Genomic DNA, 14,242 nt, shown 5'->3' with positions numbered 1-14,242 from the left:
CAGGTAAGCAAGAAAGGCAGGAGCTACAGTCCAAGGCAGATCCAGAGACCAGTGTCCAGCCTGTCCTCACACCACACCTGGACGCACTGCCTCACAGCTCACCTCCAGACCTTGCCCCAGCTGCCACCCTATTTCGCACACTAAGCCAGTTTCCTCACCCTGGACACAGCCTTTCCTGAAAGCTGCAGTTTATGTTTTTTCCAGTAGGTGGCAACACGAACAACGCAGATCACATGCAATGTAGCTGCTGGAAAGTTGAGAGCCAGAAACAGATCCTAACAACTGCCTCCAAAAAAGAAGAGTTCCCTCACAGAAATGGACACTAGAGGCCACATTCTAATCCTTTCACATAGCTCCTGTTTACCCTCACAATGTTTTCACCCCTCATCCCCATCTTTAGTGGCTTTTGCTGGGGAATCCCACTACCCCTACTGAGTCTAGGCCCCTCCTCCTTCCCTCCCCTTGGACTTTGTCCTTCTTACTGGCCAGGAAGGGGGGCCAGAGTCCGGATTTGACTCATCTCCCATCTCACGAAGGGTGACACTCTAGGTTCACAACAGAAAATATCTCAGGCCCAGCACCGCAGAAGTCACGGAGAGGCAGCTCTGCTATTGCTTCCCTGAACCATGGATTACCTCCCGTCCTTGAGCCCCAAAGACCTACTCAGGTAATCCCTAGTCCTTCTTTCCACCCTCCAACTCTGGATGGGGGCAGGCAGGGGAACAAATCCTTCAGCCCCAAGGACATTCATTTCCTGTCCTGGCCCCTATGTGGGTTAGTCCACCTTCTAACCCCTCTGCATGGTCTTCATCCAGTTGGCTAATTCACAAGCCCGGAATGTTCTCCCCTAAACTCTTCCGCCACCTCACCCCTACCATCCCTACTCTCAGAACTCCTCTTCCTTCCTTCCTAACTTTCAGGTCGGTATCCAGCATAAGCTCCGAGTTTGGCCGTAGGGTCTGGACGTCAGCTCCACCACCTCAGAGACCTTTCCGTGTCTGTGATCACAAGCGAACAGTCCGGAAAGGCCTCACAGCTGCCACCCGCCAGGAACTGTTAGATAAGGTGAGCCAGGTTCCTCAGTTCCCATAGCAGGGATGGCCAAGGGGCCCAACTGACACTTTGGAATGATGGAGCAGAAAGGGCTGAGGTCACACAGGCTAAGAGCAAGGGAGTTAACCCAGTGATTTCTTGTGTTGGGGAAAACTCATTTATTTTCCAAGTAATCATAGCCTAGTGCTCAGCTGCTCTGAAATTCACTGAACTTGCTATTCAGTGCATTTTCACGTGAAAACGTTGTCCCAGTACTCAGTGTGGTACTCAATGCACACGGCAATTCATGCTGATTGCATGATGGGATAAATTTTTCCCAGCCAAAATAATTGGTTTGGTACTAATTTTTGATACTCTTTGTACCTCCTGGAACCAATGAATGGCAAGTACCAAGGTACCACTATCATGGGCTTTTCTTTGGGAGTAGGAGGAAGCAGTAGGGAGAGCTAGAGGGATGGAATTGAGAAGTCAGGAATAGTTATTTGTATGAAAAACCAAATTCAAATCCTGATTCTGCTGCTTCCTGTGAAATGAGTAAGACAGGTATGTAAAATCTTCATAAATACCTGGAACTTAGTGAGTGTACAAGTTAAACAGCACTAATAGAGAACACTGTGGGTGAAGTGAGAGGAACATCGTGGACAAGAGAAGTACATTTCCAAATAACCTAGCTAGGCTTTATTCTTTTTAAGCTGAAATCTTGCCGTCACCAAGTCTGGTCCTGAACACCTCATTTCAAGTGATCCTCCTGCCTCAGGTTTTTAAATAGTTGGGACTATAGACATACACTACCATGCCAAACTCCTGGATAAAATTTTTTTAAATTCAAAACCAGTTGCAGTAGCTTACAGATCAGGGAAAGGTGACAATGATGTCATAGGAGATTGGAGGTGTAGGTCAGTAACAGTATTTGACTATCATATGCAATACCCTGGATTCAATCCCTAGTGCTATGACACACTTTCTCTCACTGGTCACACCTAGTGAGAGTTCCCCAAGAACTGAAGGACTATGAAATGATACCTTAAAATGGGATGGCAAAGCACCAGAATGTAGAGCTGGTACACAACTAGTGTCTAGGACTGACCAATGGATGTTGGGCAGCCACGGAGGGGAGTGCTATGACATCTGCCCCTTCCCTCTGTTTCTTGCCACTGGGCAGGCACTGGAGACCCTGCTGCTGAGTGGAGTGCTAACACTGGTACTAGAAGAGGATGGTACTGCTGTGGAGAGTGAGGACTTCTTTCAGCTATTAGAGGATGACACATGCCTGATGGTGCTGGAGCCTGGACAAAGTTGGAGCACTGCTAGGGTAAGAGGCCCATTCTGGAGCTGCTTAGGCTGCCAATACTCCACAGCTCTCCCCAGCTTCTTCCTAGCCCAACCCTGACCTTGGGGCAGAGGCACTGGGAGAGCTATGGCACTGTCAAGGACACTGCAGCAGACCCAGTCCACAATGGGTCTGACCCAGTGTTGAGGGGGATCAGTGGTGGGTGGCACTGTGAGGGTGCACTGATATGGGTGCCCTACAGGGTGGGATGCTGCCATACGGCCTGGGCCGAGAGAAGCCAAAGCACAGTAAGGACATTGCCCGCATCACCTTTGATGTATACAAGCAAAATCCTCGAGACCTCTTCGGCAGCCTAAACGTCAAAGCAACATTCTATGGGCTCTATTCTATGAGCTGTGACTTTCAAGGAGTGGGTCCAAAAAAAGTACTCAGGTCAGAGATCACTATTTCATACAAGCCAATCTTCCTTATAGGTGTGTGGCTCCCCTAATTCTTACCTCCTACACCCACTCATCCCCACTTAGCTTCCCTTATCACAAACTCCACTCTCAGGGAACTCCTGTTTTCCCCTAATTATCTGTTTCCTCTTGTCTGCCTTTCAGAGAGCTCCTCCACTGGCTCTCCAAGCTGCTGCAAGGCATTGGCCATGTACTGCTGGGAATTTCCTCCACCCTTCGCCATGTAGTCGAGGGGGGTGAGTACGGGCAGCGTCAGGGTCGCCTCCATCCCCACTGAGAAGAGGTTCTGAGCATTTGTCCCCAGGCTTGTTCTATGAGACATGCTATGAAGACTGCGACCGCATCCAGTTTTAGGACCTGCAGGCAGTGCAGACTAAACAAGCCCCAACTTTCCCGCTGTCCTCACCCCACTGTGATAGAACCAATCAACATGTTTTCCTCCAACTGAACTCTGCCCTTAATATCCTATCCTGCTTTACCCACATTTGCAACCTTCCACTTACCCTCAAAGGCCACAACCTGCTCCAAGAACCTCGATTCCACCCCAAATTGCTGCTACATCCTTACCAACACCCCCCACCTCATCCCTAAGCTCCCCACCACATTGACAACAGCCTTCTCTGACTTTTAATCTTGAGATCTCTATTTCTTTGTATTTTTCACCTAAAAATAAAATTGCAATAAAATATAAAAATGTTTATCAAGACTCACTCCTACTTAAACCAGGAGAGGACTGGACAGACACTCCCATACCCCTCCCTGTCAGCATCTAGTCTCAGATCCCAAGGCCTTAGCCTTCAAGGACTGATTGCAATGCCCGCCTCCGCTTGGCCACTGCACTCTGCTGCTGTTCCCAGGCTTCTCGCCGCTTCAGGAAGGTAGTCAGGGCCACGTTTCGAGCGACATGGTGGCCAAAAGGGTCTCTTCTCAGCTCCTGGTTCTGCTCCCCTGCAAAAGAAATGGCTCATGATTAGTACCACCCACACCTCGAGACAGATTCTATTTGGGGTGAAGGACCCCCATTCCACCCCACCCTGAGCCTGCCACTAGGATAAACACCTCACTCTCCAAAGAAAAATCAGGAGGAGGGGTGGCAACAGAGACAGTACAGTCAGCAGAGAGCAAGGTGAGAACAGACTGCTAAGGACCAGTAACCAAGCCCACCCTTGGGAACTGATGCCTCTGCTGAACATAAGTCCACTCCTAAGCTCCCCAGCTATCTGGTGTAAAAGAAGGGCATTCTGAAGTTTGCAAACATCAGAGACACGATGGTACTCACCTAGCTCGGTAGCGATTTCCTTCCGAGCCCCTAATGCTGCTCCACTCCAGATGGCATCTAGAACACGGCTGCCATGGCGACTACAGGCCAGAGCCACATATTGTCCCTGATAGGTAGGGAAACAAAGTTTCAAAAAGGCTTACAAACTGAGTCAAACAGTCTGAGAACTATATATGCTATCTTGACGCTAAGATACCACCCTGAGGAAGCTCATTTTCATGAAGCAGAAGCCAGAAGTCTAACCTTTAGGATCTGCAGCACACGGCGGCGCTGCTTCCGTGTCACAGAGGGGCTGGTCAGGATGGCATCCACTACATGAGAACCAGCAGGGCTTTGGGCCAGAGTGAGAAGCTGTGGCCCTGTCAAGGCACCCAGACTTCGAAGTACAAGACCAGGGTTAGAGAAGTGCAGCAGATGCTGAAGCAATAGAGAACCAAGTACTGTCACTTCACCAAAGGCCCTGGATGTGGCTATTTCCTCCTGGAAGCAAGGAGACAGAAAATTAGGAGGCAGTCACCAAGCCAGGCGGATGAGCTCATCCTCAGGGTAATGCCACCTTCACTTGGCTGAGGTCAGACTCTCTCCACCTTACTCAAGGGGCTTCCTAAGCCCAGCAAAGCCTGATCCCAGTGAGACAACAGCTTAGCCTCTCTGCTAACTCACCTGGTGCTCTGCAGGCACCGCCCCTTCCTCCTCTGTACGTTCATAGTATACTTCATAAGCCATCAAAGTGGCAAAGAGAGGCACACAAGCCAATTGCCGGGAAGAGGGCTTTGCACAGTGGAATGCCTAGTGAAGGAAAAAACATGGTGATTCTGAGAACTACCTACTTGTAATCTCTGCTTTCTACACAGAGAAAACATTCAGGAAAAATGAGAAAGCCTAACTCTACAAGAAAGTAAGCTTTAAGAGGGCTGGATCTTATCTGCCTTGCTGTATTCCCAGCCTCTATACATATGGTAGGGATCAAAAAACACTTATCCCTACTATATGTATAAGTGTAACAACTGGGAAACAATTTTCATTCTAGAGCTATAAGATGGCTCTTGGATTTTTTTCCCCTGTATCTGTGAACTCCCCTGGCATTAGATCTCTTAGACCAAGTGGTACTATCACGAAAAATTAGGTATGTCCTAAAGCAGTAGAATTTAGACTTCAGAATAAATTGATTCTAAGTAGCACTTACCTCTAACAACAGCTGCAAGACCTGGGCTTGGTGAGCCCCAACTCTACGACAGGCCCCCACCAGGGCAACAACTACGCCTGTATGGCCCTGGGCCAGGATAGCTTCCAATGCAGGACTCAGCTCCTCAAACACAGGAGACAGCTAAGGAGAAACATTGGATGCAGAATCTTTGGCATTCTAGTAATAATGAATTAAGTTTTTCAGAGAAATGTTCTTGCTGAAAACAATTAAAAGTACTAGACAGAATATAATAAAGAGGCTTGTCAATGTCAAGTCTTGGGATTGGTTGAATAAGCCCAAGACACAGGGGCAGAAAGGTGCCACCTCACATAAAGAGGGGACATAGCCCTTTCCTATGTGTAAGGGAAAAACAGAAATAGCCAGTCCTTCCATTGAAACTCCCAACCCACAAGCCCAATGGGACACCCACCCTGGTGCTAAGCAGCCAAGGAAAAGAGCAGCAATGCCAAGAGCCCGGTGTAGGCTTATAACTAATAACCCAGAGTACTGGATAGCCATAAAACTTCACGTTGCCAATTTCAATTAAGACAATCTCCTGCTGGTACTTGCACCTAAGAAACTAAAACAAATCTCCTCTGGGAGCAGGGCATCCCCACTCTAAGCTCTAGAAAACCCTGAATAATAACTTTATAAAAGTAATGGGCAACACTGTCAGGAGATAAGAAGGCTGGCACACAATAAAATGACACCCAATAAACAAGAATAGCAGGAAAAACACTCAACCTAGGTTTCCAACTCACCAGCTCAGTAGTAGTGACTGCATCCAACAAGCGCTGCAAAGGGAAGTTAGCAATGGGATGTGCAGCCAGGGTCTGCAGCTGACCCTTGAAATGATCCTCAAAGAGGCTCTGAAGCTCCAGGGGCTCCAACACCAGAAGCACCTGCTCCAGGAGTCTGGAGCTTGTCTGATCCCTGAGAAACAGCAGTAGGGGGCTGGAGACAAGGGGAAGAGCAGACCACTGTAACTCCACTTCATACAACAAGCAATTGTACCACATCATCTCACTCATGTGACATGGTCCCACCAACTCGGGCCAGTTCCAAGGCCTTGACCATACCTGCCATCTGCTGAGGAATTACGAGTCCTCAAGAAGTCAATCGTAGCACTGCAGAGATGAGCACAAACCTGGGGCAGTCTGCGGTGTAAGATCTGTAAGGCCACTTGAAGGCAGAAGCTGGAAATCTTGTCAGTGATAAACACTGCGGAGAGAGGGCAGAAAAAACTAGATGCTTTGCCCAAAAGCTACACAACCTGTAAAAACCTTGAACAACAAGGTACAAGGGACTGCAGACACAAAGCATCTACACAGAATGCTTTACAGTACCAAGCCAGATCAGGTTTAAAGACAGGAGGCAAGATCTGATGTAAGGACCTTAACTGGTAGTAATCACCTCTAAACAGATGGATCCCAGACCCTCCTCCAAATCTCCTCCTTACCAGCAATGTCCTTCAGAAAGAAGGAGACCAGGTCCTGAAGGCAATTCAGGAAAGTTTGAGGAACCTCAAAATCAGCTGATTTACATTCCCGAATTGGGGCCCTTTGTGCTTCTAAAGAAAAATCAAAACATGAGTAACGATGAGACACAAATTGACACCCAGAAGAATTCCATAGATGAACAAGGATTCAGCTTAGAGATGCAAAGCAGATATGAGATAACTGAAATGTCCCTTATGGATGACAAACTGAAACATTTGTTTTAATTGTTCAAAAAATTCCACTACTTCCCTTATGGTCCATAAGAGCCATAAACTCAGCCAGGTATGTATGTACTCCAAAATCAGGCCTTAAATACTCTGACTATATTTCTGTTTTCTGAGCTTATCACTGTGTTATGAAATAAAGCTGGTGACTTTGACCAGCATTTTGTTCATGAACAAAGCAAAATAAATTATAAATGAAATAGCACATAGTTAACAGTATTTTCTAAACTTTTGTTTCAATGTAATACGTGTGTGTGTGTGTGTATATATATATATATATTTTTTTTTTTTTTTTCCTTTCTTTCCTGTACTTTAAAGAAGGGTCTACAGGGTGTTCAGGGTGTCACACTAGATTGGACCGCCTATTTACAGCCTCCCAAGAGCTTGGATTACAGGCACGTGCCACCACACCCAGTCTCAACTGCAGCGTGCCCTATATGCATATATATTGAGTCATGTTTAAAAACAAATTTCCAGGGCTGGCCAAATATATACATATATTGAGTCATATTTAAAAACAAATTTCCAGGGCCAGCCAAATAGCTCAGCATATTAAAGCACCTGCAAGCAGGCGCAGGGGCTATGGGTTCTATCCCCGGGCCTGCCCTGCTGCCCTTGTCCCTGGGGAGCGCTGAGACAGCAGTGGTGGAGTACACCTGTAATCCCAGCTCTTGTGAGGCTGTACACAGGCAGATCACTGTAAGTCTGATCTAGTGGTGAGACCCGGAACACCCTGTAGATCCTTCCCTAAAATACAAATAAATAAATAAAATAAAAAATTTTCTGTGAGTCATGGTTAAAAAAATAGTTTGAAGTCTATGGCTCTATATCACTCACTTCCTCTTCCTGCCCCTATACTAACAGCTGACCCCCTGAACAATCTGTACACCCTTACCTCTAGACCTCTGCACACACTAATCTCTGGTCTTCAGATCTTCTGAGACAATTTCTCAGCTAACTGTCCAAGGTCAAACCCCCTACTGAAGACTTTGCTTACTTTTCTCTTCTTAGCTTCCTAAACTCTCCTATCCATCAGAGCCAGTTCCCTTTCTTGTTATACTTACCAGATGACTGGGAGCCACGGGGCCTGGCTCTCTCAGACTCCAGAAGAATCCCTCCTAACACCTGCAGCAGAGTTCTGACCACGAAGCTGCCATGTATGTCTCCACAGTAGAAAAGAAAATCATCACACACCTCAGAGGCCAGTGCCAAGACCAGCTTCTCTAGGGCCTCCCAAGTGCCATTCTTCCCATCTTCCTCCTCCTCCTCCTCTTTCCTCTCCTCCTCTTCTGTTGGACTCGCCAGCAATCGAGGCAACTGTAGCAAAGCACTTTGCAATACATGGACCCCGCACCGATGACAGGCCACAAAACGAAAGTTGGAGCACAGAGCGGTCCATATTTGACATAGCGGTTTTAAAGGACTGAACCCCAAGAGTTCCTGCAGCATCTCACTGCCCGTCCTGTTCGTTGCCAAGGCCAGGGCCTGAGCTTCCACTTCCTTCAAAATATTGCGCACCATCAACTCTGGAGGGGGGGTGGTGGGAGAAAAGGACTTTTAAAAGACTGAGAAGAGGGTACGGTTATGTTCCATCACCTAATCAAGGGGAGAAGGGCGGGGGCCGAAAAGGAGGACACGAGGGATAAAGCCAACTTCCCGCACTCTGGAGACCCTCCCTAGAAAGTTTCCTAGCTTGTTAGGGATTTTATGCTCTTGATCCCACCCCTTAGTTCCTCCCTACCTCGTTCTTCCCCGGCCTCGGGGGCCTCCTTCAGCGCTGTCAGTGCCCGTCGGAAATAGCCCAGGGCTTCGGAGCTCAGGTGTGGATGCTCCTCGACAGCCGACTTGGAGCTCCGGTCTGCAGGCGGCCGAGGGTGCCGTTCACGGCCAGGTGGGGGTCGCCCCGACCTCTTGGCCCCGCGCCCCCGCTTGCTGCCACTTGGCAACTGGCGCCCCACTTTGTGGGGGGAGCGCGGGCTCAGCCCCATACAAGTTTCGTGACCTCGCAGTCTGTGTGAACTCTGGGCGCAGAACACTCGCGCCGCTACGCTCCCGCCGACGCGAACTTAAGCCAGACACGCCGGCGCGCCCCCGGCGCAGTATGTTACGTCATAGCATCGCGACGACCCGAGCCGGCTGCGGGGCTGTCTTCCGGACCGCCAGCCAATCATTGCAGGTTTTAACCTGGCCCTGGACTGCCCCTCTGCGGCCTTCGCCAGAATTGTCCTCCCCCACCCTGTGATTTTTGAGTCTCTCTTGGACGTTTCCTGCGCCATCCTGGCCAGCGCGTGGACTTCCACCCCAGCCTGGCACTCTGACCCAGATAGCGTCATTTCATCTCCCCTGTCGTCCGGAATCAAAGTTCTCCAACTACTAAGTAAAAAGGCCTGGAGAACCAACCGCACCAGGCATTCTAGAAGCACTGTGGTCTGCAGGTAAGGCGCACCTGACCTGAAAGCCACGGCCTGGCTCGATCTCTGAGGGTGGCCAGGGTCCCCAAGCTAGTTAGCTCCACTCATAGCAGTCGTGTCCCATCCAGCCTTCTTGCCCTGGGCCTCCCAAAAGGAACAGTCAGCCTAGCCAGGATCCCGAGCTTGGTTGTCCTCCAGGGCAACTGGTCTCCCCTTAAAGGATTCCAGCCCTGGCTGCCCCTCCCACCCTAACGGTGTCCTTCCTCTAGACACAAAGCCGTTCTTTGCTTCACAGATAACCCCCTTTACCGGAGTCATGGCACCTCTCATGAAGGGCCAAGTGTGTGTGGTGACTGGTGCCTCGAGGGGTATTGGCCGTGGCATTGCCTTGCAGCTCTGCCAAGCAGGTGCCACGGTTTACATAACTGGCCGCCACGAGGACACCCTTCGGGTCGCTGCTGAGGAGGTAAGTGACTACCTGAAGGACCTCTTCTAATCAACCAGTCTTCGGAGTCCAGTACCTTAGTAGACATTTTAGTATTCTAAAACGAAACTTAAGTATTTACTCAGTGTAAAATAAACTCCATAAGTAAATTCACGTTAAGATTGAGTTTCAATACCACGAGAATTTTAAAGGAAAAAAAGGTTGTGTTTGAGAGTTTAAGGGGTTTTGCAATTTCTTTCTAATTTATTTATTTATTTATTTTGTGTGTGTGTGTGTGTGTGTGTGTGGCCAGCTCAGCCCACCAGGGGGCGGGGCTGGCTGGCATGTGGTGCTGGGGATTGAACCGCGGTCCCTGTGCTTTTGTTTAGCTTAAGCTTGTTCTAAGTAGGTGCTTTAGACCACTGAGCCATCTCACCAGCCCAGGGTTTTGCAGTTTCAACTACAGGTTTTTAGACATCAGTTTTTCTCTATTTGAGGTAAGATACTAGTAAACTGTATTTTTGACTTCTCTACTGCGTATCAGTAAAATAAATGTTTCAGCACCTCTAATTTGTTAGCCATGCCAGACTAATAAAATGTAACTTCTGCTCTTAAATGTCCACTTGGAGAAGCCAGTCATTTCTATGTAATGCGATAAGTGATAAGAAAGAGATATGTACAGCAGACTCCTGGGGTGTGGAGGTGCATAGAGATAATAAAGGGAGTGGTTAGGGGAAACACTCTGGAGAACTTTAAAGGGAAGAGTTAGAAAAAGAAGGCCTGAGAATATTTCTCGGTGCTAGAGCCCCTTCTGAGCATTCGTGAAGCGCTGGGTTCTAGCTCCAGCATGCATAGAGGAGTGGAGGAGAATGGTGAAGATCTGTGGAGTTGTCAGGTAGTGCAGGGTGGAGGACTGGGTAAAATGTCGTCAAGCAAACCATGGATCTTAAAGGTTGCTAACAGAGGGCTGCAGGTGTAGCTTGTGGTCGAGTGCTTGCCTAACATGTTCAAAGTCTTGGGGTTCAGTCACCAACACCAAAAAACAAGTGTTCCAGTGTTCCAGGAGATTTCATATTTTCAAATAGCTTGGTGTTTCTGATAGTTTATACTGACTTGATTATGAAGAATGAATTTAAGGCAAAAAGATTAGATGTTGAGTGAGCAGTTGGGCATTGCAGTGGTTGAGGTAAGTAAGAGAAACAGTGGCACACAGAGCGTAGATCTGAGAATAAGAGGTTGTTCTTGCAGAAAGTCTCCTTCCTCCTCTGAGGCTTGAGGGTGGGCTACAATTGTGAAAATCCTTCACCTGATCCTGTCTGTTATTCAGTTACCAAGCAGGAGCATTGGTGGAACAGGGAGAAGCGGGCTGGGATTAAGAGTTTCAAGTGAGGGGCCGGCCAAATAGCTCAACAGACTAAAGTGCCTGCCTGGACAGGCGCAGGGACTGGGGTTTGAGCCCCAGCATGCTGTGTGGCACGCACCTGGAATCCCAGTGCTTGGAAGGCTGGAAACAGGAGGATCACTGTGAGCCTAATCTGTGTAGTGAGACCCTGTAGACCCTGTACTAAAATACATTTTTAAAAAAAGTTTCACATGAGTGGTAGAGTTGTGAGGGCATGTGAGTTGGAAATGACCGAGGACAAGGAAAAGAACAGTTCCTTGTTTGTAGGAATAGGTCCCATGACTTGTGTTTATCCTCAGCTTGCTTATGAAAGGCTTTAGTAAATGTTTATAGATTTTTATTAGTACATATCTCTTACATGTACATAACACATCTTGTTCTTTTTTATTCCTTTCCCCTCCCCACCTCCCTCCCTGTGACTCTAAATCCCCTTTCCCCATTCTCATTATTTTTAGATGAATAGATAAAGAAAATGTGGTATTTGTGGTCAGCTATAAAGGGTAATTTCTAGGCATTTGTAGAAAAATGGATGTCTGGAAAATATATTAAGTGAAGTATATAAGACACAGAAGCTTAAATAGTAAGACAAAGCACAGATGTAGAACAAAATAAAGGACTGACAGAAGTAAATAGGGAAATAGATCTTTTGTAAATGGGCAGGGTTCCAGAGATCAAGGGTGAGGGAAAGGGGAATGGGGAAGAAGTAAAAAGATTTAAGATGTATCATGTACCAAATACTAGAAGAACGTAAATGTTTTGTATTATATTGAATGTATTGTATTGTATGTGGCACTAGGAATTGAACTCAGGGCCTTGTGCGTGCTAGGCAAGCACTCTACCACTGAGCTACATCAGTAACTCTTATTTGTAGTTTTTAAACCTGAGATCCCAAACCATCCTATTCTGTGGTTTGGGAGGACCCAGTCACTTCCTAAAGTTCCACAAACAGAACACCAGGGGGTGGTATTGCCTGTTGTGTTGACTGCTGGCTTTGATTCCTTCGATCACCTTGAGTTCCCAAGCCCACGTTAGTTGGAGAAACTGCCTTATATTTCACATTAGTGTGCAACCATAAGCGCGTGTCATCTTTTCTTCACCAGGCACAATCCCTTGGGGGCCAATGTGTGCCTGTGGTGTGTGATTCAAGCCAGGAGAGTGAAGTGCGAAGCCTATTTGAGCGAGTAACTCGGGAACAGAATGGACGTCTAGATGTGCTGGTCAATAATGCCTATGCTGGGGTTCAGGTATTTTTGAATTTGATCCAACTCAATACCCCTTACCTTTTGCTCTTGCCCCATTCGTCATCCTTTCCCATTACCCAGCCCTTTACACTTTTCCTCTTTCAGATCATCCAGTCATTCCCCCTCCCTGTGTCTTCCAGGCAATCCTGAACGCCACCAGTAAGACATTCTGGGAACTCCCTGCCTCCATATGGGATGATATCAACAATGTTGGACTCAGGCACGTGCTTCCCTTTCCCTACTTCAGTAACCTGCACTCTTTTTACTTGCCCAGCCTTAGAACATGGACCTTTCTTCATGTGTGTTCTCCATTTCCTCTGGCCTCCTCTGTCTCTTTCTTCTCCCTTCTGCCTTGTCTTCGGGATAATTCCATACATGTGTGTATCTGTACCCGAGAATGCCAACTTTGTGTCTGTTAGTCATTTTCATCAGAACAAACCATTGGCCTTGTTCCTGTCTCTCTAAATACAAAACCCAGGTGGAACCTCGCTCTCTGAGTAATACACACAGATAATGGTCTTTATGTTCAAAAACTGTGAGTGGGAAAAATTGTTTTAGATCAAGAGGATGCTAATAAGAAAGGGTGAGCACTCACCCTCCTAACCCTCCTTAGCCTCACTGCAGACCCTCAGACAGGTGCAAGTCAGAGTTGGGACTACAGGGTGGCACAGGGTCACATACATCATTTAGAACTTGCCTAGCATACTATGTGCAATTAGCATAGTATGAGCAATTATGTGTCTGCTGGTTACTGTTGGATAACTAAACTATACTTCATAGATGTGACCCGCCAGTTACCTGTGAAAGTAACCAAGAAGTAAAATCTGTCAATCTTGCTTCATTATTTTCTCTGTCAGTGCAGTGTTAAGGAAAGCTTTTCCAATGGGTATGGTGGCAAGTGCTAGAATTGCACATGTGTGCCACTATGCCTGCCTGGTTTTCCTATTTTATATTTAAATATTGTGTCCTTTTGGAATTCATTTTGAAATAGAGGTAGAGGGTCAGTCCTCCCCAACCCAAATAACTGGTCAGCTATCCCAAGTCCATTTACTGATTGATTCATCTTGCTCTATTGATTTCAAGTGTTTCCTTTATACTGTTCTGCATGCTAACTTACACTTGGGCCTAATTACTGGCTATTTTGTTTCATTAACTTGTCTACTGTTATACCAGTACTATGTCCTTTTAACTATCATATCATCAAACATTTTAATATGAGTGATAGTGGGATAAAATCCCTTTGGCCACAAGTCAAACTTGGTCTGGTCAACCTCATGTTTGTACTTTTCCTTGTTCTTTAGATTAGCTTATCAGTTTCTTCAAAAAGTCTAAGATGTAACTCAAATTGACTAAATGTATGGATTTATATAGAACTTATGTTTTACATGCTATTCTTCTTCCTCCTCCTCCTCCTCTTCTTCCTCTTCTTCCTCCTCCTCTTTCTCTTCCTCCTCTTCCTCCTCCTCCTCTTCCTCCTCTTCCTCCTCTTCCTCTTCCTCTTCTTCCTCCTCTTCTTCTTCCTCTTCTTCCTCCTCTTCCTCTTCCTCTTCTTCTTCCTCTTCTTCTTCCTCTTCTTCCTCTTCCTCTTCTTCCTCTTCTTCTTCTTCTTCCTCTTCTTCCTCTTCCTCCTCCTCTTCCTCCTCCTCCTCTTCCTCTTCCTCCTCTTCTTCTTCCTCCTCCTCCTCTTCCTCCTCCTCTTCCTCCTCTTCTTCCTCTTCTTCTTCCTCCTCCTCCTCTTCCTCTTCCTCCTCTTCCTCCTCCTCCTCTTCCTCCT

The 14,242-nt window shown here is 47.2% G+C and overlaps 3 protein-coding genes across 3 annotated transcripts in view; 2 read left to right on the top strand and 1 right to left on the bottom strand.

Moving 5' to 3' along the window:
* Window positions 1-506: 506 nt before the first annotated feature.
* On the top strand, window positions 507-3,500 carry Cideb (cell death-inducing DFFA-like effector b). Its single transcript, XM_004647487.2, has 5 exons — window positions 507-667; window positions 921-1,065; window positions 2,216-2,365; window positions 2,586-2,776; window positions 2,947-3,500. The coding sequence occupies exons 1-5, from the start codon at window positions 627-629 to the stop codon at window positions 3,077-3,079; spliced, it is 660 nt and encodes a 219-aa protein (XP_004647544.1). The 5' UTR covers window positions 507-626; the 3' UTR covers window positions 3,080-3,500.
* Window positions 3,501-3,583: 83 nt separating this feature from the next.
* On the bottom strand, window positions 3,584-9,077 carry Nop9 (NOP9 nucleolar protein). Its single transcript, XM_004647486.2, has 10 exons — window positions 8,732-9,077; window positions 8,055-8,516; window positions 6,727-6,837; window positions 6,347-6,488; window positions 6,029-6,221; window positions 5,268-5,408; window positions 4,745-4,870; window positions 4,325-4,561; window positions 4,082-4,187; window positions 3,584-3,750 (listed from the first exon to the last, which is right to left on the bottom strand). The coding sequence occupies exons 1-10, from the start codon at window positions 8,976-8,978 to the stop codon at window positions 3,593-3,595; spliced, it is 1,923 nt and encodes a 640-aa protein (XP_004647543.1). The 5' UTR covers window positions 8,979-9,077; the 3' UTR covers window positions 3,584-3,592.
* A 76-nt stretch (window positions 9,078-9,153) lies between these two features.
* The window catches only part of Dhrs1 (dehydrogenase/reductase 1), a 7,913-nt gene continuing 2,824 nt past the window's right edge, over window positions 9,154-14,242 (top strand). The window contains exons 1-4 of the mRNA XM_004647468.2: window positions 9,154-9,425; window positions 9,697-9,867; window positions 12,328-12,471; window positions 12,609-12,688. Of these exons, the coding sequence (XP_004647525.1) occupies window positions 9,718-9,867; window positions 12,328-12,471; window positions 12,609-12,688 (374 nt within the window). The 5' untranslated portion in view covers window positions 9,154-9,425; window positions 9,697-9,717. The remainder of the gene's footprint in view (window positions 9,426-9,696; window positions 9,868-12,327; window positions 12,472-12,608; window positions 12,689-14,242) is intronic.

This window comes from Octodon degus, unplaced genomic scaffold (genome assembly GCF_000260255.1).
Source record: "Octodon degus isolate 3935 unplaced genomic scaffold, OctDeg1.0 scaffold00307, whole genome shotgun sequence".
NCBI classification, from domain to species: domain Eukaryota; kingdom Metazoa; phylum Chordata; class Mammalia; order Rodentia; family Octodontidae; genus Octodon; species Octodon degus.
The sequence above is the reverse complement of the archived record's forward strand: the minus strand, read 5'-3'. Positions and strand labels throughout refer to the sequence as shown.

Coding starts and splice junctions, on each gene's coding strand:
- Cideb (XM_004647487.2), top strand. CDS start 627: ATGGATTACCTCCCGTCCTTGAGCCCCAAAGACCTACTCAG. Junction 668..920: donor AGCCCCAAAGACCTACTCAG/GTAATCCCTAGT, acceptor CCTAACTTTCAG/GTCGGTATCCAGCATAAGCT. Junction 1,066..2,215: donor GCCAGGAACTGTTAGATAAG/GTGAGCCAGGTT, acceptor GCCACTGGGCAG/GCACTGGAGACCCTGCTGCT.
- Nop9 (XM_004647486.2), bottom strand. CDS start 8,978: ATGGGGCTGAGCCCGCGCTCCCCCCACAAAGTGGGGCGCCAGTTGCCA. Junction 6,222..6,346: donor AATTCCTCAGCAGATGGCAG/GTATGGTCAAGG, acceptor CCTTGTCTCCAG/CCCCCTACTGCTGTTTCTCA. Junction 3,751..4,081: donor GGAAATCGCTACCGAGCTAG/GTGAGTACCATC, acceptor TTTCTTTTGCAG/GGGAGCAGAACCAGGAGCTG.